At 31.2% G+C, this 23,853-nt stretch overlaps 2 protein-coding genes across 5 annotated transcripts in view; one reads left to right on the forward strand and one right to left on the reverse strand.

Moving 5' to 3' along the window:
• Positions 1-810: 810 nt before the first annotated feature.
• Positions 811-6,298, reverse strand: LOC110996895. 2 transcript variants are annotated; one of them, XM_022264790.2, is made up of 8 exons: positions 6,205-6,298; positions 5,740-5,895; positions 5,369-5,536; positions 4,773-4,924; positions 4,112-4,308; positions 3,722-3,793; positions 3,186-3,333; positions 811-2,586 (listed from the first exon to the last, which is right to left on the reverse strand). In XM_022264790.2, the coding sequence occupies exons 2-8, from the start codon at positions 5,811-5,813 to the stop codon at positions 2,372-2,374; spliced, it is 1,026 nt and encodes a 341-aa protein (XP_022120482.2). In that variant the 5' UTR covers positions 5,814-5,895; positions 6,205-6,298; the 3' UTR covers positions 811-2,371. The 2 variants fall into 2 exon arrangements, with proteins under 2 accessions (XP_022120482.2, XP_022120478.2); XM_022264786.2 differs by having other exon boundaries at positions 3,186-3,342.
• Positions 6,299-6,822: 524 nt separating this feature from the next.
• Positions 6,823-23,853, forward strand: part of LOC110996880 — a 69,844-nt gene continuing 52,813 nt past the window's right edge. For 2 of the 3 annotated variants that reach the window (XM_022264756.2, XM_022264758.2), the window contains exon 1: positions 21,301-21,422. The gene's annotated coding sequence lies outside the window, so the exon portion shown is untranslated. Of the gene's footprint in view, positions 7,108-21,300; positions 21,423-23,853 lie in introns of those variants that run through there. The other variant, XM_045630004.1, reaches the window with a different exon arrangement.

Raw genomic sequence — 23,853 nt, forward strand, 5'->3', positions numbered from 1 at the left:
ATAATAATATATTATATCTGTACATGAATAATAAAATAAATTCCTTTCAATTTTATATATTGTCGAATAGTTATTTCTACAAGTAGTTATATCTATTCATTTATAACCAAGAGTTTCTCAGTTTTATCGTAATTGAGGCATTGTAACCATTTAGTATAACTTTTAAACAATGTTTATTAATTAAAGCCTCATATAAACCAGGTTTGTCTTAAGCAAAAGTCAGCTTTATATTTACAACTAGGTAAAATAAAACAGCTCCAACTAATTATACTTTTATTTCTTATAAAACATTAATTATCAAATAAATTTTAACACAATCCAAACGGTGATTTCTTAATCATTTATAACAACCTCAAAATGTATTTTAATATCAAACTTTATCCACTATAATATAATTCATAAGATAATTGACAATACTGCAAATTTTGCTCTTACATTAATATTTCAATAGTTACTAAAATAAAGTGATTATGTTAAAATAATAGGAAATATCCTATTATTTTAACATAATCACTTTATAAAAACATACATAACTTTATAATAATTATGAAAAGTATTTAGCCACTATCATACAAACTTAATAAGCCTAAATACAAATTTCAAGTACTCTTTCGTCTCTTTCTGACATATTGAGTTTCGCTAAGACTAAAAGAGATATATGATTACTTCATATATCTCTTTTAGTCTTAGTAATAAGACGAAACTTAGCAATTAGACAATAGAAAATATTTGTATGCAAAACACAGGTAATGATTTTTGAAACATCTTTCTCAGACGTTTGTCAATAATATAGGAAAATAAAATAACAGAAAAATAATATCTATATAATATCGAGCTTTTCCAAGGCACATATGTGGAAGACAACTTAAATTATAACTTACAAATACATATATATTCATAAGAATCCGCGGCTCATCATATCATCATAGAACCTATATATCATATTTAACAGACTTGGATAGATACGGATAGATGAATTTTGTCACAACATATTTCTGTCATGAATATAGTATTTATTGATTTATTTTATTTGTTTATAATCGTGGTAATGCAATAAATTTATCCATACTCCAAGAAACATCTTAAAATTATTATTCACATTTTATTACAATTTATATTTTAACTATTTCACCGGCTATCCTTAATCTATACAATATACATAATATTTAAGGCACTGTTTTTCATTAAATGGAAGGTATATGGAAGACAGTTCAAAATTATAAATTCTGTCATAATATTTTTGTTTAACATTAACTATAAAAGGAGTATAAAAATATGTTTTTATCGCTACTATTAAACGCTAATTAAAAACTAGAAATGATTTATGATTTAAACTGTTTTCTTATCAGAAATTTCAAGCAAATTTAAATTATACATGTCTGTTGTTATAGGTTTGTTTATTGAAGTCAGTAAATAATTTGGTTCCGGCAATTATTTTTTAAGATAAAAATTATACCCAAGAACGTTTAGACGAGGGATGTTCAATAAATTGTGATAATGATATAGATTCTCCTTGGGAAGAAAAAATAAATACTGGCAGGCATAGCACAGAACACATCTTTAAAAAAAAAAGTCATTTACGCCGCGGAACGAGATAAAATTTAAATTCCCGCGGTAATAAAATACCTCCGCTTAACCACTACTAAGGAGCTCGTAAATCAAGACTTTAGAGCAACATTCAAGCTTCTCGATACGTCTGTGTTGGTGCACTGAGTTCAAGCAAGAAAGAACTTATATTAATGACGATCCGAACGGGACCGCTTTCATCGGTAGTGACCGAACAAATGAATACAAAAACAGAAAACAATTTCTTGGCGGATCGTCGTTGTTTGTTTTATAGCAGAAGAAGTAAAGATTTCTATTGGAACTGTCGACATATTATAGCCAACCCAATTTGAGTATCAGAGTATGTCAGTGCGGAGGGTGCCAAGTTTAAGGCGATTCCATCCTCTGCAAAATCGAGGGCTGGTTTTTTTGACAGCCAATGATAGAATACCTGAATCATGGAACCACTGTTCGACAGAATGCGAGAGAAACTACGCAAGCAATGGTGAGGGGAAGTCTTTAAAATTTGGTTTCACGAGGATTAAAAATAAAATAAAATTTAATGAAATTTCGGTTTACAAATTTTTGTTAGTTGGCTCCGAAAATGCAAAGGGACCAGTGCAGTACTGGAGGAAGAGTGAAGAGGCCTACATCCAGAAAAGGACCAAAAACACGGGATGATGATGATGAAAAGATAACTAATCACTTTTTATTGAGCACTCCTGGTACTAAACTTTCGCAATATATATTTCTATTTGTTTCTTATCAATTAATTAGCTATCGTCAATATCGTCATGATTAACGGCATATTTAGTTGAAATATCTGTCACTCCTCAGTACATATATCGTATTTTTCAGTAAATTTTTCCGCGATAATATTCAGCATATGCTCGAAAAAGCCGTCACCAAATCGCAAACGATACAGAGAAACGTCTAAATATCTTTGTACTTGCGCTGCGCAAAACAACGAAGGCAGACCCTTACAAATATCGCGGGATGCGTTGCACAATAATAATGCCTGGCTCCATACGCGATTTGTTACTGAAATTTTAATTAAAAAAATTATAAATGGGAGAGTGTACAAAATTTCTAATAAAACATATTATATTGCAACGCCTGACTGATATTTAAGGACCATACTTCGTTATAATTAGAATATTGGTGATTTGTTTTAATCAATTAAAAATAAATCACCAATATTCTCTGACATACGTAATAATTGTTTTATGGAAATAATATTAGAAAAGCGAGAAATTCGGTGTGGTTTTTATGGATGATCAATTAAAACACTATAATGTGTTGTAATATGAGTTAAATTATGCGTTGTGGGGTTTCAAGAAACAACTTGTAAGGGTTGACAAATAGTATAAAGTTGTGTGTGTAAAGCTAGTACTACTGTATTGACGATGATTTTTAGCTAGGATCCAGGGTTTGTTCCATTAAACCACTTAATAAAATTGATACATTCACTAACAGATACAATATACAGAGTCAGATGGTCAGACTCGTATCGAAATTGAAAAATGTGCCCGGCCAAAAAGGTTTGTTATCTCTGACATGTCAGAAAATGATAGCTGTCAGAATTCTACGGAATTAAAAATTAGAGTATAAAATAGCAAACAAAACCATAGCATACTCACAAAATCTCTGCATATCCATATCACAATTTTGCGTGAGTTGCGATAGTGCGTGCGCGCCCTCTATTGGTGGCAAAGTAGACCCACTCACAAGGAACGACCCAGGCTCTGTTATATTCTCCAATACTTGATCTACTTCCGATTTCATATACTGTAAAGACTATGTTCTTAATAAATATTTCATTTTAAAAAAATCCTCTCTTTCTGTCAAATTGTAATAACACTGTGACAGAAAGATACAGATGCGTACTGAAATTAAAACGATATTATAAGACTGACTTAGTTTTTACTAAGAATGCTTGTTTAGTGTTGGAATACAACACTTTCTTAAGATATGCTAATTTACTAATTTTCATATACCTTTAGTAATACATTATTTTCAAAATAAAAATATATTGTATTTTAAATAAACCAAATCTGATTCTCGGAAAGTAAATATTATTCACAATGTATAGGCTAATAGTTATCAGTCTTCAGTCAATTAAATTATCTGGTCCTAATTTAAAGATTTGGGAAATCAAATTTAAAAAAAATTATACCTCTCCATCCACATTTGGTTTTTTCTTCAAATGCTCTTTCATAATATGTAGTCTGTACTGAGTTGGTACATGCTGAAAATTTAAATAATAACTTTACAATACATAAATTATTATATATCTTAATTTTATATATATAAAATTGCTTGTTAAGTTTAATTTATTAACTACCATAACAATTATTATTTGGACCTTTGTATGTTACCATGTCTAGGGCAGTCTAACTAACAAAGAGGTTAATTTTAACAATATGTGAAATATATCTATATTTTCTATAATCTATATAAAGATTAAAATTCATGTATAAACTTTAAATTGCAGTAAACAATTGAGAATATGTCTTAACTCAAAGATGTAAATACAGAAGAATTTTTCGTAATAAATATTAATTACCTTTGTATCAGCAATCATAAGTATGGGATGGATGTGTGGTTGATCTGTTGTATCAGGTGAGAGTCGGTTAAGGCATTCCGGGTACATCTCTGTCAGTACAACACTGTCTAGGCCACCCAATTTACTAACTGCTATTTCAGCTGCTGCCATTTCATCTAACTTGTCATAAATTAGTGAAGCAACACGTGGTTTTACATCTATATATGATGAAAAATATAAAGAAATAGAAATATAAAAGAAGAAGTTTCAAGATTCTAACTGAGCGAGCATTAATTTTCATCATATACCACATGGTTAAATAATTGCAAAAAGAACTCTGAATAGTATCGGGCAGATAAATTTTTGACTTTGATCCATTGACCATTTTAATTTTTATAACACATATATTTAATTTTTCTATGTGACATACTCCATCTTGGTTAAACCCTTAGTGGGTTTAACCAAGATTTTTTTACCTTAGAGGTATTTGTTGGCTAGCACTATAAGTGTGGAAACCGGTGTCATTTATTCATATAGAACTTACCAATTTTGTTCTGTGTATGCATGTAAATATAATAAATAAATAAAAAATCTTTTATGATAAATTTTACATAACATTACAATTTTTATGCACAATTAAAACTATAGATAGATTTACATCTAGCAGTGAAGAAAATTATACCAAAATATTCAGCTGCAACATTAATATCTGCATCTTCACACCACGCTAATATCATTTGCAGTGCTTGAACAATGGAGCACTGAAGTTTGAGAAAAAATGAGCCTGATCGGATAGGTTGACGCTTCTTACATGTTTTGCAAATCCATTGGACCCTAAAATACACAATTATCTATATCATTGAAGTGCTTTTATGGATAGGATGTTAGGATAATACAGCATTTACTTAGATCAAATGCACTTCTTTATGTAGTGTTTTAAATTAAGTTTAGTGCAATTGAGACTTACATTACAGTTTTTTACACTGCATTTTTAAGTACAATGTCATTGTAATATTATTATGTGACTATTTGTATTTAGATTAAAGGTTTCCATGGTAAAATTTTCCTAGAAATAGACCAAATGAAAATATATATTCCACAGCAAATGTAATACAAAATAAAACACCTTAGATAATAACCAATAATAATGTGTAATGGTTCAAATACAGAGGAGTAAATTGAATCAAAGGCCTCTAGAACTTTTAGTAAAAGATTTTGAATTTTCCCAGTAGCTTTTGAGATTGTTAATCAATGCTATATTATTTATTACTATATTACCTATCAACAACTCTTGCTGTCTTACAAACAAGTTCACAAGTAGGTTCACTTTGCACACATTCCATCGCCATTGGAAGCAAACCAAATGCCTGGAGCCTTTCAACAATTTGCATTTCCACTAGGCCTTGTCCAGAATCCTTTACTAAATCTTTATATAAAGATATGTTACTGTAATTAAAATAGTTATAATGTTGAAAGCTCCTTCCCTGATTCATGCTACATTAAAACAATAATTATATTCTTCTTGCAATGTTTATTCATGCAGATGAAATATGGAATATATTTTTATTATATTTTGAAGCTACCAAAAAGTATTAATTTATAGAGAATAAGTTTATTTTTAACCAATCTATAGAGTATAAAAAACATACCAGGGCCCTGTACTGAAAGGAAAGGTTTCATTTTTAGAATTTTCAGTATCATATGTGGTTGAATCTGGTTCCATTTTGGTTTCTTATTGTTATTTCATATTACTTCATTAAGCTAAGTCCACATACATACATACATACATTCATATTAAAGACATTCTGAAATAAACATTAAAAATATTAGATAGACTCAAAAAATGTTCTTTTAAAAACAGGATTACTCCTGATTGGAGCAAATAAATAAGTGCCGCGTTATCATTAGGACTAAATTCATGTACATTGTTTATTAAATAATTAATTTTTTTATTGCTGCAATAGCTAAAATTTTGTTTTTAATAACACTAATAAATTAAAACACTGCACTGTTTGCACAGGACAAATAAAGAAGCTTATTTGGGATTTATACTTAAGTTTTCCTTATTTGATCTACAAAAATTAAAATAATAATTATTACATATATGTACATACACAACGGCTGCCGAAATATTAACAATTAGATCACAATTTTAATCACCACTCACTAGTTTATTATGACTTACTCTTAGACCATTATTGACATTTCGTTTGGTTTTTTGGTTTAAATTACGATTTTCCTAATCGAGCTCAAAGTAATGTTTTCTGTGGCGATAGCACAGACAAGTAAAATCACAATAAATTTGCATGTTTCTAGTGTAAAGTAATCAGCATAATTATTAGACTATCTACTTACAATAATAATCAAATGAAATCAAATGCTTATTAAGACCGCACACTTATTTGTATCATGTTCAAGCTACAGTTACGATCAACAAAGAAAACAGAAAAGACACAAAATAGTTCCTATTAAATCACTAAACATTAATGATTTCACAAGTTTCTATTTAGAATATAGGATTGTAAGATTATCAAGGTTTTTCAAAAAATATTTAAACTAGCTTATTTATAACTCGATCAAATTTTTTTAACTTAATAATAAAAAATGTATATGCTTATATAGTCTATTGACGTTTACGAAATTGACTTCTCTCGTTAAAAGAAATCGATGTGTTTCGATTCGATTACTTTAACGCCTCTTACGATTGTGATTTTGCGTCATTCTGTGCATGGCACCTGCAAATACAAACGAGACAGTTAACACTTAACAAATCAATTCATTTTTAACGAATAGTCAATATTAGTGCGTGTATACTGTATGCACACAGCACTTGCGTGTTTATTGTTTTGGTGCCTATTTTTGAAAAATATTTTTGCCTGTGTTTGCATTGTAATTGTGTGGACATTATCTTAAAATATTGTTAAATAATTATAGACAGTTAACACATAACGTTACAGTTCGGTTATTAAAGGCGTGTTAATTATATCTCCATTAAAGAAAATATATTTATGTCTAAGGTAAGATATTTACTATTTAACTGTTAAATTTTAGTAAAGTAAGTTGTGCTTTATTGAGGTAAATTACCAATTTACTTGTGAAATTTTTATTTACTCTGTGTCGTATTCAGAAACTACCCAAGGGCTTAACCCTATTATGAATTAAAGTGGTTTATCTTATACGTAAAAGCTAAAGTTCTATTCTCAATATGTTATATACATTGTATTTAAATGTTATATATTTATCACATAAGAAATATTAACGTAAACATATAAATAAATAAGTTTCTTAATAGTTTAAATGTTAGCTATTCAATAACCATAAAATACCAACTATGGTAAACTTACTAAAGTTTATTTGGTAATTTGGTTTAATAATAATAATAATAAACTCTAAAATGAAACCAACCTAAGTATAAAGAATTATCTCTGTATTCTAAAGAGCAGCCAGAATATGTTTAACTTAGTTTAGTTAGTTTTCCTGTACTACACATATTTGGCTGTTTAAAGTAAAAGACCCTTTAATTAAACAAAATTATACCTATAAACTCCAAACTTTACTAGTACTTTTAATCATAAATTAATGGGTGTGGTCTACATTTCTAGGTAAAAAAATGTCGAGGCTTGTATGCAAATATCCTTTGCTGCATTATGTTAATAATGCTATAGAATTATGAAGATAATTACCCTTACATTTTTCAGCATGTGATATTAAAATCATAACTAATACATAGTTAATGTGCATGAATGTTACTACTATTATGAATAACATCTAATCTATTAAATTAGAATAGAACTCAATATTCATGCTCAATTTTAGAATAAGAATATATTGTTGAAGTTTGAACCTTTGTTAGGTTGTACTGTTGCATGAAACTTAATGTTTAATGAGCCTTAAAGCCTATAAAAGTTTTGAAATGTCAAATCATATATTACCTAAAAACTTGTCAAAATTATTAAAAAGCCATAACTAAACATTTTAAATTTTAGGTCCTTAGAATCATAACTTCTTTATATTGAATAAGAAGGAGCCTTTACATTTATTTAAAATATTTATACCAAACTCTAAAAGTACAAATATTCGTAGTATATATGTATAACCTCTATAATATAACATCAAAATAAACTCCCAAACAAACTACTACTTTTTTTCTATAAGTTTTATCACACAGATATTTTTTGGGCTGAGTATAAATAAATAAAGCTGTCCAATGTTTGGATATAAATCAAGTGTTTTAGGTCACTTTTCAATGTTTTCCTAACTTTCTCCTCTATTGTTCTTTGACGTCTCCTTTCGACGCGTAGGCGGCTATTTATTACCGACTGTATACGGTCTTATGGGACAATAATGACAATTGAGTTATTAAGTCAAATAAACTCCATATCATACAATGCTTATATTAATTCTTACGCTAATTAAGTCATATTTGACTGTCAATATTCCCTTGGTTGAATTTAAGACATAACACCATAATCATCAGATGCCATGAGCTTTTTAACTTTTACTAAAATCTCGAACCTTCCCCCACGCAAACGGTAAAGTATGATTTAAACGTAATAAATGTATGATTCAGGAAGTAACCATATGGGGGATTTTCACTATAATATCGCTCACAGTCCATTCTCGATCCAAATATTGCTCTAATTTCTCGAAGTAGTAAGAATACACTAATTGTTTCTTGTGTAAGAATATTTCACAGGGCGGAGACCGAACTGTGATAGTAAGGAACCCAGAACTGATTTATCACCCTCCAACCAGATTATAATATATTTTACTCGTTGTGTTAATAGGTCGACAAACCTTGAAACATATGAACCGTTACGAAATAAGAATTTTTATAATTTAAAAACATATGGTTAGAAATTAAGCTCTAATAAGGAAGTGCATACCTAGTAGTAACGAGGGTCGTGATAATTAAAAATAGCTCAGTAGTTATTAAAAATAATAAAAGTCCCTATATGGGAATGTCATAGGAAGGAACACATTAACCTTATAATGGCCTTTCTCAGCCTTACAGCATATAACCTTTTAGTTATATTTTATAAGTTCATACGATCTATTGTGCTGGTGACATTATTCTTATAACAATACGTTCAGTGTTTATTGTTCGCCTGGAATGCTGAAAGGTAATCTGAAATAATTTTTCTTGTTAAACTTCGTATAAGGCTATCTATGCTAAGACAACAGAAATTCTTACAACGATAATAAATTCCCTAAAAAACCATAGATTATAATATCTTAATGAAATTCTATATACTAAGCTTAATAACTTTTACTTACATTTCGGGTAATTAATCCATGCGGCAAAAGGTGCATTTAATGTAATTTCCACGTCGCGTAGTGTATGAATTGTTAATCATAAAGTGATTGCATTTGCATATAGAAAAAGTGGTACACGTTCGTCGCACTTTATTGGTCGTCAATTATTTCATTTGAATCCAGTTTAATCGATTGACGATAAATCAGACGACAATTTTATTGTCATGTTAATAACCTGTATTGAATAATTTGACAAATTAATTGCCACAGAGATAGTGCAATATTAAGTTTTATTGTGATACTAGCAGACTCGGCCAAGCGTTGCTGTGGCTAAGGTTTTTGTTATATTACATAGTAGTAAATTAATCAAGGGAAACCGTAGGAGAACTTATGTGAAACGTTGGTACCACGACACGGACCTAAACTAAACTACCTTTAACTCAGCGCCATCTGTTAGAATTGTATCAAATAATAAACAAATGTTAATGTTATCGTAATTTTAGTAAGGATGCCTATTTTTTTTGAAAATGAAATATAGCCTATGTCACTCAGGAATGATGTAGCTTTCCAATAGTGAAAGAATTTTTCAAATCTGCCAAGTAGTTTCGGAGCCTATTCAATTCATACAAACAAACAAAAAATCAAACCTTTCCTCTTTATAATATTAGTATAGATATAGATGAAACATTTCACGTTTTGTAAATCATGCAAGAACATATCACGTAAACACTGATATTCTAAATTTGAACCGAGAGTGCAACTGCGCAAAATTAAGTTTTCGTCTAATTGATATTAAACATGAAATAAAAGTTTTATGAATGGTCGAGGTATGTATTGTGTATATACGAACTTACATATAAAAGCGAAACCTTCATTTTAATATAGGTTAAAAGAGATCAGTCAATTGCATGCAGAATAATAAAACAAAACACTTTCCTTTGCTAAATATTCAGCTTTCGCGATAGAGTTAAGTACCTATACGAAAACTTAGCGATTGTTCTCGTATACTATTGCGATATCGATGTTGCAATAAATTGAATAAAGACTATGAATAGTGTATGTAACATAAGGCATTCGTGTATTGTTCGTACTACTAGTCAGTATTATTAGACGAAACGCAAGAGCGGAGTTTCGCGATAGAACGCACAATGAAATTTAGCATTAATTTAAGACTAATATCGATTATTGTTCGCGCAAATGAATCATTTAAAATTCGTAATAAATAAATAAAACTTACGAATGTGACGTAACTAAACAGTCAATTGTCACTTCCAACGAAGTCGTGGTAGTTACAACACTAACTCAAAATGGCCTGGCTATACATCGAATTCGTGTCCGTTCAAGAAATTCCGATCTTGAGGTGAATGAGCAAAACCAGGCTTTGATCTTAATCGAAGACATGTGTTACCTCATCAAAAAATTGTAATCAGAAAATGCTTTAACAAGCGTAAAACTGCCATTCTTCTTTCGCAATGGCAAGCAATAAACATTTCTGTATTTGCGAATAAACTTGTATCAATGTTATTGCCCCCTGTTCTATTAAAAAAAAACCTTAATGAAATTCTAAAATACGTTTAACTAAAGTTAACACGATATTATGAGACTATAAGGCAGAACGAAGTTAGCCGGGTCAGCTAGTACCTAATATATAAATTGTCTATGCACAAAGTCATCTAACATAAGAAAGTGTCCACTACTTACAATCTCTATGAAAGAGAAGACATTCTGTTGTCTGTGAAGGCTAACGCGCACTCAGTTATTCCAATGGTTTTGTCCCTTTAAATATTCTCACAAAAATAGCAATAAATTGTACGCTCTTCGTTCCCTTCCCCTCCTCGATATCTGTTATCTGGTTTATATATATAAAAGTGGCTAGTTAATGTAGGATGGACCTAGGTATGCCAGATATGTGGAGTGGCTCGGATATAATTAGCCATATTGTCCTTTAGTACGTGCCATCCATCTTCCTGGAACGTACAAAATAGAGTACATGTTGTTTTCATACTGGCGGATGGATGGATATCGGATACATTTACATATGTACAGATATAGTACACTTCAGTACAAGTCATAAAAGTCGTCTCAATACCATTCTGGAGCTTGAGTCAAAATCGCTTTTTGACAGGCTCTTCATTATTTTTCGTGGGTAAATAGTTACTACCTACAATATGATTTATAAAAAAAAACTATTACAGACATTCTCAGAGGAGCATTCGTTAGACTATTTCAATATAAGTATATAGGTATAGTATAGTAATATATGTTGTAAAGTTAAATATAGTTGGCATAAAGTTGGCGAAAGGTAGCTTTAATTTACAGCAATTCAATCATTGATTAAGGGTCTTGAGACACAATAATTTTGAGAAGGTCACGTGACGAAGCGGGAGTTGATTTCACGATATCAAATTGTATGGGAATAACATTAATAATAATGAAGAGAATATTACAAGATATTTTTGTATCATACTCTACCGAGTATACACTTATCAAATTGTATTGTGTTTCGTCTAATAATGTATTTTTCTTATCGAACATCTCAGATGGACGTTCCCACGCCAATGAATGGAGTGTTAACTAAGAATAAATAACGATCATCACATAAATAAAACGTTATTTTAATACTTAACTGAATTTGAGTGTAAATACGATAAATATGTAAATACTCTTGTCTGTATAGCCTCGTGAACTATTAATTATATACTATTTAGATTACGAGAGATATTAATGATCGTATCTGAAATTCTGCAACAAAATTACTCTTACGTGGAAAGTAATATAATCCAGCAAGGCTCCAGGGCCTAGGCCTCAGGATGGTTACGTTGAGGCGTTTTCGTGAAGCAGCAGTGGCCTAGAAAGATTGACAAGCCTTGGTTGTCCATAATTGAGTTTGGAATTCCAAAGAGAATACTTGAGTACAAAAATAAGTTTTTGCTATGTGTATGTATTGTTTTGTATGTGATGTAAAGTTATCGCATTATAGTAATTGCAGCTTTTTGGTCAAATTAAATTTTTTGTATCTGGGGTCGTCATCAGCCCTACTTAACTCAAAAATGTCGAGATTACAAGTTACAGAGTAAGAACTCTGATCACAAAGTATGCTATAGTATATGTTACACTTTAATGATATGTTTGTAACTTACAATTCATCCTTATAGATGTTATATAATTACCAGTAATTATAAACAATACACAGCCACAACGCATTTCCTTGATCGCGAGATGCAAGCGCACGCGCAGATTCATATCCGCGGTTTAATTAACACTCAACACCCTAGTTTTACCAAAGTGAAAGTTATATTGACAGTGCCTTTGTATCTACTTCCCAATATATTATCTAGAATTTTTGGACTATGTAATTATTCGATTCGAATCCAAATTCGACCCGCTAACTGTTTTATAAAATCCCATCTTATCGGCATGCCCCTCTTTCTTAATAATATTTACAAATTGTACCCATAAGGTAAAGAAACCAAGAGAGGTTGTTTGTGGTTAAGTTAATGTGTCCCAAGCTTAACGTCTAGTCGGAGCTCCTTAGACGAGTTTGAGGACGTGCTTAGAAAAAGTAGCTGCACTCAGTTATAGTGCGTTCGTACCGTACGCTGTATAAGTACATATATAAGTAAAGTTTTTTTACTTATACCCGCGGTAGGTACCAATGAGCTCTTGATCTTGACTGATCAAGTCAGGTCAGGATCATCTAATTTCATGACTGTTCAGTTATAGAAAAAATTAAACTGATTAATTTCCGTTTAATGCCTAAATATTATTCTTAAGATCGCGGCCACACGATGCGGTGCCTCACACAACAAATTGCTATACCATGCCACACGACGCATTGTGTCGCCGCGCGGCGTCGCACCGCAAACGCGCCGGACTAGTGACCTGCGAGACGAGGCGGCAAAGGGTAAAATATATTGCCACACACATAAAAATATAAAAAAAAACATTTGCTACCTGTGGTGCAGCATTGTCTCCGATATTGCGATACTTATTCGTTGAGCAAGAAAAGCAGCCAACTCTGAGATCACCGGTAGTGTCTACCGGGCGCTAACTTACATCTTCAATTAGCGCCTATGCACTTGAACCCGACTACGGGATCAAAGTTACAGGAAAGCCTACTTTTGGCGATTATTATTTATTTTGTGTATCTATCGACGTATTAACACATGGCTTATAGAGGCAGGTTTCGTTTGAAATTAATTTAACTAAAGTTTATATCTACACGACCGAAGCCATAATGGTAGTCGTATGTAAAAGCATTTTCAATAAATAAATGTAATATGTATAGTATTACCCCCTGTAGTATTTTATAGTGGTTTCGGCTTAGTGAACTTGTATCGATTTCAGGATTAAATTTATTTACTTTGTAAAGGATATCTGAGCCCCTTACAAAATTTATTTATATATTGGATGGTTATAATAAATGCACGATTCATTTCCATTCACGATTTTTAGATTAAATTAAGCTTAGAATTTTTTCTATTATAATAATTATTTATATCCTATATCCTAGCTACCTTTAGCCTCATTCAGATTTTTCCAACTGACTCTGTCTATAGATTTCTTTCTCCATTCGCTTCTTGCTACCGTTTCTATTTCTTCTTTTTAGGGGCACCCTCTTACCCTTATTCCCCTTGCTCCTTGCATGTTGCTATATGCCCCTATTTTATTATATATCCTATTTTTGTACGCGTCTTTCCACTTTTCACAAGGTCCGATTCTTTCCTGGGTGTACCCACTTCTCTTACTCTCTTATATCTAAGATAATTTTTTGAACCGGTGAGTTCTTTCAACTATAATTATAAAACAGGATGTTATCTTATACTAACAATAATATCCTATAAATGTTCTCCAAACTTTCACCTAACAATGTGTCTATTTAAGTTTTCAACCGAACCGAAACGAACGTGAGAGTAATCAAGTGTGTCATCTAAATTCTTTATTCAGCTATTTCGGGTCAGAATTTTGTATGCATTGCTTTCCATATGATTTTATCTGATCGCAACACGATGCAGTTAGTTTCTCGTGGATAAATATCAGGGCCGTGACTCTATTCCTGGTCGGAGAACAAATTGTTTTGTTTATTATTAATCTTACTGCTAACATACAAATTATAAATCGATAAATAATACATTTGAAACAGAAAACATAAGTAAGTATAATTTAACATTAACATTATTGAAAAGAGTGGCGGAGAGTTTATTGCCAGTTCTTCTCTTCCGTTCTACGCTCTTGATTTCAGAACTGGCATTATATATAAAATTAGAAGCATTTAATGTATATTTTTTTATTTTGACGTTCATAAGTGTATATTATGTTACCTATATGAATAAATGATTTTTGAATTTGAATTAAACAAATGACAATTAATACTTAAATTTTTCAAAGAAAAACTAAATTGTTACTGCAAAACTAAGTCAAAGTTTATATTCTCTATGTTTTAATTCCACGTGCCCTTAAATTTTATGTTTGAATGTATTTAATGCTAACTTACAATATAACCATATTGGCTTATGATTGTCTGCTTAAATAAATAAATTGTTGTGTATGTTAGGTAGCGAGGACTAATTTAAATTAAAAACTATTTTATATGCATTTGTTGCGTTCCTTAACAATACTGCTATAGTTACATTTATACAAACCACAGCGGGTTTATAATGTAGCATTATTATATTACTCTGTTAAATAAAGTTAAGTTTTAGATACGCTCTGCCCGTTTATCTCCTATAAAAATTAATACGCTGCATTGCGTATTTAATGCTGAAGGTTCGTCTGGCGACGAGACGGATTAGCCCCTCCAAGGCTTTAACATAATATAGATTAGAATTAGAATTCATTAGGAGCAAAACCTAGTGGCTAGTCTTATGTTATCTAGAAATAATGAATGTCCCAAAAAGCAGCGCAGCTTTAAATTTAACGCTGAATATAACAATTTTCGTCAAAACCAAGTTTGCTACCAAACTTAAAAACAATTGATTAAAGAGAAGAAAAAATTCTCCGGAGATGTTACCGTGTTGTTCGCGATGTAGGAATTCCGTGCGATTATAAAAACACGAAAGTAAATCAACAAACCGCACAGCTATGCGACAAAGGAAGCGATTAATTATATAATCTCATAGTACCTTTTTGTCATATGCTGATAGATAGTGTTGTGTAACATTGTTATGTACTGAAAAGTCAAACACGTCCTTAGTTTCTACGATTCAATAGCTTTTTACATTGAAGAGTCTTATTACATAGAGTAATGAGCAATTAAATAATGTAACGTGTACTAATTATACAAAACTGCTGGAACTGAACCCCCGGAACCTTCCGATTGCTGTATCTGTTTCTTTAAAGAAAATACTCTGTCAACTTTTTCGGAGTCCCTACGCCATTTTTTAATGGCGGCCTTCTCATAAGCGTACACCGTACGGCGAGTGTTAACTGCGCACCAACTCAGAAATGGTCATTGGTGCACATCTGAGATTCGAAGTCAGGGATCAGGGAAGAGAGTTGCAACGTTGTTGTTTTACTTAATTGTTGTTTTACAAAATAATTTGAACCAATTCCTGATGACATGATGAACGCTTTCAAACAAACTATTCAGATTTATGATATAGCTTTCTTAGATTTCGGTCGACATATAACATTATTTATCATATGATATAAAGAGAAAGTTAAGGATGTTTAACCATTGTTAATATTCTTCTTACTGATAAAATATTGTAGACCTGAATGAAGAAGCAAATTATTTTATCTGGCCACATTCTTCCTCATAAAAAAGTAATTATCTCGGATATCCAAAACATTTTAAATCACGTCAATTTGAAAATAATCAAGGTCACATCCGCCATCTTGTTTCTCGAATTTTACATTTTAAGTTGTAAGCGATTTATTAGTGAATAATATTTTTAAATACTGTTTATAGTAAAGTAATCCCTTTTATAACAGGAAAGGTTAGTTCCGCGTTAAAGGACATTCGTTAACGCACTTCTATGTTCCATTACAACGCGTTATGTACCAATGCTTCACGTTTAACAATTCTCGTTAAGGGGCATTTAAAATATTGAGAAAAAACTAGGAATTAACTAATATAAAGTAATCCTAAACAGTCAACATAAATTAATATTAAAATAATAACTATCATTAAAAATAAATTATTATTATTAAGACAAAAATATATGGGGAAGTACCGAAAAGGGACTGAAATCGCGTAATATGAAAATTATTTAAAAAGATCAATGCGTTATAAGAGGGTTACTGTATTTAGTAAGCGTTCATTGGTATATGGTATAAACTTTAATTTTTTGTGGAGTTACAACGAATACGCAATTTATGAAACTATTGTGGGAAAAATTTTATTGACACTCACATGATATATCGACATGTTTCTTATCTTTAGTGAAGTAACGGTAAATTATTGTTGCATGTTTAGGCGATATTAAAGAGAATTACGTCGGCGGATTTGTGAAAAATTGCGTATTAATCAGACTAAAATATCATGTGAAATTTAGATCATAGTTTTAGTGTAATAAAATCAAACAATGTACATTTCTCTTACCTTTAAAAATGAATATAAATAAAAAAATTTAAAAGATGCAATCATTATCTTTTAAATTATTGAATCTAGTAACAATACTACTAATAGTAATAATACTGTGTAACGTATATTGTTTCTTTTTTAAGTACAAATCCGCAGGTTCTTGAAAAATATTACTTCCAATAATTTAGATAGAGTAGGTACGATGGGACATATCGCTCCTTATTTTGCGAAACTTTATACGCCCATAATATAAAAAAAAGATATATCAGTAAAAGCTTTCCGCTTAATATAAGAAGCTAAAATACGATGCGCAATTCATATGGGATGTTGAAATTGTAACACTGCTGAGGTCTATCAGGCAGTCACAGACCACATGTGGGTCAACCGACTGTAACCGATAGTCATTTGTTACTGAATCAATGCACGGCAACTGTAACTGGACCGTCGGGGATTTTGCAACTAAAACGTTGGAAAAGTGGAAATAAGCCGCAAATAGTGGCCATACATATCGTATTCTCGTGGGTCTGTTTTGATTTCACAAGGGACGTGGCTTTTTTATGTTGATTGACAAATTTACTTGAAATTCAAAGGAGTTTTTTATTATTTATACTAGTGTTACGCGTTGCGTAATGCTTTTTGTTTAAAAGTGGGAGAAGTTGTTGTAGACAGTTTAAACAAAAAGTCGAAATTGTAATTGAAAAAAAAATGGTTTTAACTGTTAAGGTAAGAGAAGAGCTGGGAATACACAGGTATTTTTACCTAAAATGCTTGGCAAATCTTAGACGTTGAATTTTTATTTATTTATAAACAAATATTATGTAATCTATAATTAGTATACTTATGAAGAATCGGAGACCGCGACACATTTTTTGAGACTATCACTAGCACTTTTGCTAAAGCAAAATACTTTGGTTTTTAACTGAAAAACTGTCTTTCGAAAAATATTTTTCCGAGCACTGTGAAATGAACCAAAAGTTCTTTATTACTTACGTTTTAATTATTTTCACTGCAGTATTTCGTAGCCTAATTTGAGCTAAGGTTACTATGGCGTAAGACATTACCTCTGTCATATAATTACGTGACTTTGACATTACTGAACGAACTGGACCTTACGTGTGTAATACAACAAGATTACAAGAAAAACTTGTATTATAGAGAGATAGTTGCTGCGTGTATTAATTTTATCATTAGCTTCAACAAGTACCAGTTTTTCCTTTAGACAGTTCTTGGGTTTAGATACCGACCCAAGTCTAAGTGCGAACTCGCGTGCGTCATTACGTTAACTTAGGGCTAAGGGTGACTAAGAACCGAGAAGTATTTTATTTATTTATTAACACTTCGTTGCATTACATAAAAGGAAAAAAAAATTAAACATAATTTAATGAAAAGCAACTGGCGGCCTTATCGCTTTAGAGCGATTTCTTCCAGACAACCACTAGCTTGAAGAAGTAGCTCTAAGTCAGACTCCCGTCTGTCATTGAGTTATAGTTCCGATAAATCTAATCTATGACCACACAATTACATACCAATACATTGATGACTACTGCCAAATAAACAAATTATTCTTGAAATATAGTAAGTGTCAGCATATCGTGTTTACAAGAAAAACACATAACACAATCACCGCCAACTTCACCCTTGGATACCATGCCCTCGAACGTGTGCGGTCTGTAAGGGATCTTGGTGTCCTTTTTGACTCCAAATTAACCCTAGATAAGCACATAGGCTTAATTATTAATAAAGCCTACCGCATGTTAGGTTTCATAACACGAGTCACCAGACCCTTCAAAGACAAAACCACATACATCCACCTTTATAGGACGCTCGTGCAATCCCAGTTGGAGTACTCCTGTCCAATCTGGAATCCGCATTACGCTATATATGTCGCACAACTGGAGGCTGTACAAAAGAAATTTTTACGCATTTTAAATTATCGGATGAATAGTGGTAGGGCTAATTACAAGGAACTTTTAAAAAGATATAAATTACCTTCTCTGAGTACTAGGCGTAATCTAATAGATTGTGTCACAGTGAGAAAAATATGCGTAAATGAAATAAGTTGTCCAGATCTTCTTGAACTCATACCATTTAATGTTCCTGCCAGGTCTCTACGCTTACATAGAACTTTTAATTTTCAGACTCCCAGAACCAACATTGGGTTCCACGAGCCTCTTCACAGGATGTGTTCTTCCTTAGACTCAATCAAAAACATTGACCCTTTTTCGCACTCCACTACTGCCTTGTTTAAGAATAGAATAAAGCAACTCTTAATGTCATAACTTTATATTACTATTATGTCTGTTTTTGTCATGTATTATTTTTTGTATCATATATAAGTGTAACCTGTTGTGGAGGCATCCAGTGTGTTTGTATTTGTTTTATTTTTGACTTTGTTTTTATTAAGGATGTCTCTGTTTGGTTTCCCAATAAATAAATAAATAAATAAATACCCTCAATTTCTTATCACACATCACAACCGAATTATATTACGTATCAAATTATTTATAAAAATTAGAAACCAATTCCTTTGCTACTGTAGGTACGGTACACAGGTCGCAAAGGATGAAAAACAAATGAATGTAAACAAATTGAAATCAATATACCTAAATACCGACTCTTTTTTGGGCGGTAGAGGGGAGTCCTGTAGATTAGGCTTAATATTACAGAAGACTATCAGAAATATGTCTGACATTCACTAATATAAAAACTGTTTTAAATTATAATGATATTTTATTTTCAAGCATAATTAAACGATTAAGTGAACTTATTCTTTAAATCTTAAATTCCTGTAAAATAATTTACGACCCGTAGAAATTACGATTGGTTAGTCGCCCGTTGTCTTGTAATAATCTATAAATATGTGTTTGAAATAAAGCTATCATTTATTGCTGTAAAAAAATACTCAAGTATGCAATCATCTAAGAAGTGTCAATGATAGGTTCCCTGGAAGTTTGTAGTATCAGAACCGGACACTCATAGTCTGACACACAAACACACTTTAGAGCTAATTATAGAGCTCAATTTTACTTACACATCATTTTACTTCTGGAAGATATATGACATACATTCATGTGTAGACATCATTAAGAATAGCCAATGGTACAATGGTATAAAATTCAAACTAGACTTTAATTTGATTAATTAATTTTATTATTTTTAATGTTATACAGGTCAACAGAAATATAACGTAGTCGTACCTGTGAAGCTTTAATTAGGCGTCTAAATTAAAAAATGCTGTGTTCACAGCTTAGGGCCAGTTTTTTGATCCGTAGTTAAAAATGGTTTAACCATTTGTTACATTAACTATAGTTAAATGACTAACCAGTAGTTAAATCGTAAATGCGTTTTTCGTCGAGGCTACCAAAAAAGTTTAAAATGCGTGAATCGTCTTTCGGACAGGATTTTTGCGGCCTAGATATATTTAAGTCTATCAACAATAAAAACAATAACTAACCTTAAAATGTAGGAACTGAAAATATATTATGTAAAAGCTTCTAATAATAAATAATAGTTTTTCAAAATAATTTAGACACCGAATCCAATGTCTAAGGTATGACTACGTTACATTACAGTTGACCTGCATAACATTAAAAATAACATAATTATATTATTTATCAAAAATCATAATATACATCATACATGGTGATAACCATACACAATTCTATATATTATATATAATTTGAAAATATATCTTATATTTCTAAAATTGTCTACTAATAAAGAATACTGTTGAAATGAACAGTGTTCGAGAGATGCAATATCGAAGATTGAAGATGAAAATTAATAAAGCTATCCAGAATGAAGATTGCTTTGTATCAAAGCGTTGGAGTGGTTCCATATCAAACTTGGCCTTTGAAATATCTATCATGAAAAATGCGAAATGCGACTTGACAGTATCGGGATAATTTCAAAGTTGCTTATACTTGGTAGCTAGGCTGTTTCTTTGGTATAATTATTATAGTGTACTGATGTCCTTAATTGCATCTGTGTGACAAAAACAAGGTATGTTTAAGCCGAAACATGTACCACGAAATAATCGTAATCTTTTTACCAGGGGCTATTTACAGCAGGCTCCCTTTTCTGTCATGAATAGTTATATTATTTTCTTCGACAGTCATTGTGAAACAACCTTGGGTCAAAATATAACTTGTGTTATTGCACCGTTTCGAAGTATGCATATGTCTCTTTCCATGAAAGCCTTAACACAATTTGACAGAAAAAGACGAGTACATTCGTCTAAGGGCATGGACAGAGAAGTTGTAATTGTTTAGACTACCTTAATGTAAATAGAAAAATCTTTGACCTACTTATTATAAGGTTAATTAAATAATGTTTGAACTTGGTTAATGTTGTTAATAGATAAATCCCGCGATTTAATGACAATTGCTCAAGTTGACTGTACGTCAGTCAATTTTCGCTTACATTTCAGCTGCAGCCTGCAGTATCGTTTTGACGAGCTGCGCGGTCGGACGCGTCGGCTATCTATTTAGAGCTTTGTCTGAACATATTGTGTTGCTTAGTGTGTGTTTCGTGTATTATTGGATTGTGTGTGTAAGTATATATTTTATGTCTTATAGATTGATTTAAACATCCTATCCTATGTGCATTATAAAACTAAGTAAAATTGAAATAGACGCTAATAATATTTATATTTTGATTAACATGTCTATTCATATTTATGTAGTTAAATCTGATTTCGTCGTTAAAGGTTTTAGTTAGTTAAAAAATATTTAAAACTGTTTATTTTTAAATGAAAACATGTTTTATGGCGGTTAGCAACATTGAAAAGTTGAAATGAACTAAATTTAAATTAAGTTAGACGCGTATATGTATATGATTTCGATTGAAGAAAAATTACTAATATTCTTATGGTAAGATTTATTGACACTTAGCGCTGAACATAGGAAAAATCCGTTTATTGACATACAGGAAACATAGTGGTGCGAGAGAGAGATTAGATAGTCTTGATACGAGCTATGGCTTTTGAAAGATTATAAGTATATTCTATTTGTTTAATTACATAATAATGAACTACAAATCAAAGATGATTTAGGTTTTAAATAAATTAAAATTTAATGACAATTATACAGCTACACTAAATAAAGAGATATATTGAAATACGTAAAAAAAACTATTTCAATAGTGTTGACATACATAAAAAAATATATAATTTATCGAAAAAAAAAATATTTTGACACCTTTTAGTTTATTTATACCATAAAACTATTTTATAGTTGCAATACCTGTTCATATTTTTATATTTGCAAAAAATGCGATGATTTTAATCCACTATCTTATCGTACGTGCTTTGGAGCGTTTCAGCGACACAGCGTTTCCTCATACATTTCCCAGTAGTGTTAATCTAATTTTATTTTATAGCATTTGCAAGTTGCAGTTCGACTTCCTCATTGTTCAACAGTATTGGCCAGTATACATATAACGTAACTACCAAATTATTGAGGACAATGAACCCTATTAGAACATTGACCTCTTGTTTAGATTTGGGATTGTCTAAACTAAACACGAAGTAAATATATTTAATTTATTATACCAATGCATTGGTAAAGAATAAATCTATTGTCGGTTTGGCGCCATTTAATGAGATCACAATGAATAATCTAACTAATTTAGTATAACAATCCGCATAGTATGAAATAGTGACTGAATCATTTGTTCATGACGATGCAGTTGTGGATCTTTCGTATGTTAAATACAACAACTCAATATTCAGCAGCAAAAGAGATTCAAACAAAATGATCTATAGACAAAACAGTTATTTTTAAAGTATTCCTATTTTTGATTAATTGTCCAATATAAAGAAAATATTTATTGTAATAGTTATATTTAAAATTCTACGATTTTAAATGAAGCCGTTGTAGAATCGAAACAAAACTAATTTCCATGTCTGTTCTGGTCACTGTTTACATAATATGTTTTAATTGATTTGTTTTGTTCTATTAGTATTGTCTAATAAAATATGTTATGTATTTTGCACTTTTTGCTTACCTTATCAATTTTTTTTTCTTACATTAGCAGCCCGGAAGACATGATTTGAAAGCGATAAGGCCGCCACTTGCCCTCCTTTTTCGTTGTCTTTGTTGTTTTTTCGTATGCAACGAAGTGTTAAGTGTAGAGAAAGAGAGAAATATTGTATTTCTCTCTTTCTTTTTAAAGTCATTCAAAGTTAATCGTCGACGTTCATAATAGAATATTTGCATAAACAGTGAAATATTATTGGCCGTTAGAGCAATTCTCATAAACTATGAGCACAACTAATTTCCTGCAGCGGAACGATCCCGGCCTGCTCTGACCTATATTCTTTTGAGACTTGTTATGTTTACGACAAGACATAGATACAAAAGACCAGCTTTTTGACATCGATGATCGAGTGTTCTGGAAAAGAAATAGGTCTTCGGCTAACACTTAAATATACAGTATTTACACATTTACTATATTACAATAATACAGTATCCGCTAGCAGCATTTAAGGTTAGTCGTTGAACTGCCACAGGGACATCTTTTTAAAGTTGTTTTGATTTTATTTTTATAAGTTTTTAATTTTGATAGTTTTTAACATCTTTAGGTATGGGCCTCATATTTCTGTATGTGTTGATCATTTGTCAATCAAGGCAAGTAGGTGATCAGCCTTCTGTGCCTGACACCAGCCGTCGTACCAATTTTAGCCACCGGCCAAGAAAAATACGTGGCACCGGACTTCAGGCACTTTAATATTCGAGATTTGAAATACCTATCAATCTCTGATGAGTTCTTTTGCGTCTCCACTGGACATCTGCCAACTAAGATATTTAGATTTTATTTACAGTTGATTATTTAACTTGGAATCCATGTGTTAATTGGAAACAGATATTTTGGGATCTTGTTTTATATTCAGACATGTTTATTGTCTACGAGGGCGCTGGTGTAAATTCGATAACAACTGTAACACGTGGTCAATGTAAATGTCGGCGTTATTTACTCAAAC

The sequence above is a fragment of the Pieris rapae genome, chromosome 11, assembly GCF_905147795.1.
Source record: "Pieris rapae chromosome 11, ilPieRapa1.1, whole genome shotgun sequence".
NCBI lineage: Eukaryota > Metazoa > Arthropoda > Insecta > Lepidoptera > Pieridae > Pieris > Pieris rapae.

Bases quoted from the DNA above. Each gene is read 5' to 3' on its own strand.
- LOC110996895 (XM_022264786.2), bottom strand. From the start codon at position 5,813: ATGGAACCAGATTCAACCACATATGATACTGAAAATTCTAAAAATGAA. The intron at 4,925-5,368 runs GTAATATAGTAA...TGTGTATTTTAG, and splicing joins ACAGCAAGAGTTGTTGATAG to GGTCCAATGGATTTGCAAAA. The intron at 3,794-4,111 runs GTAATTAATATT...TTAAATTTTCAG, and splicing joins TTATGATTGCTGATACAAAG to CATGTACCAACTCAGTACAG.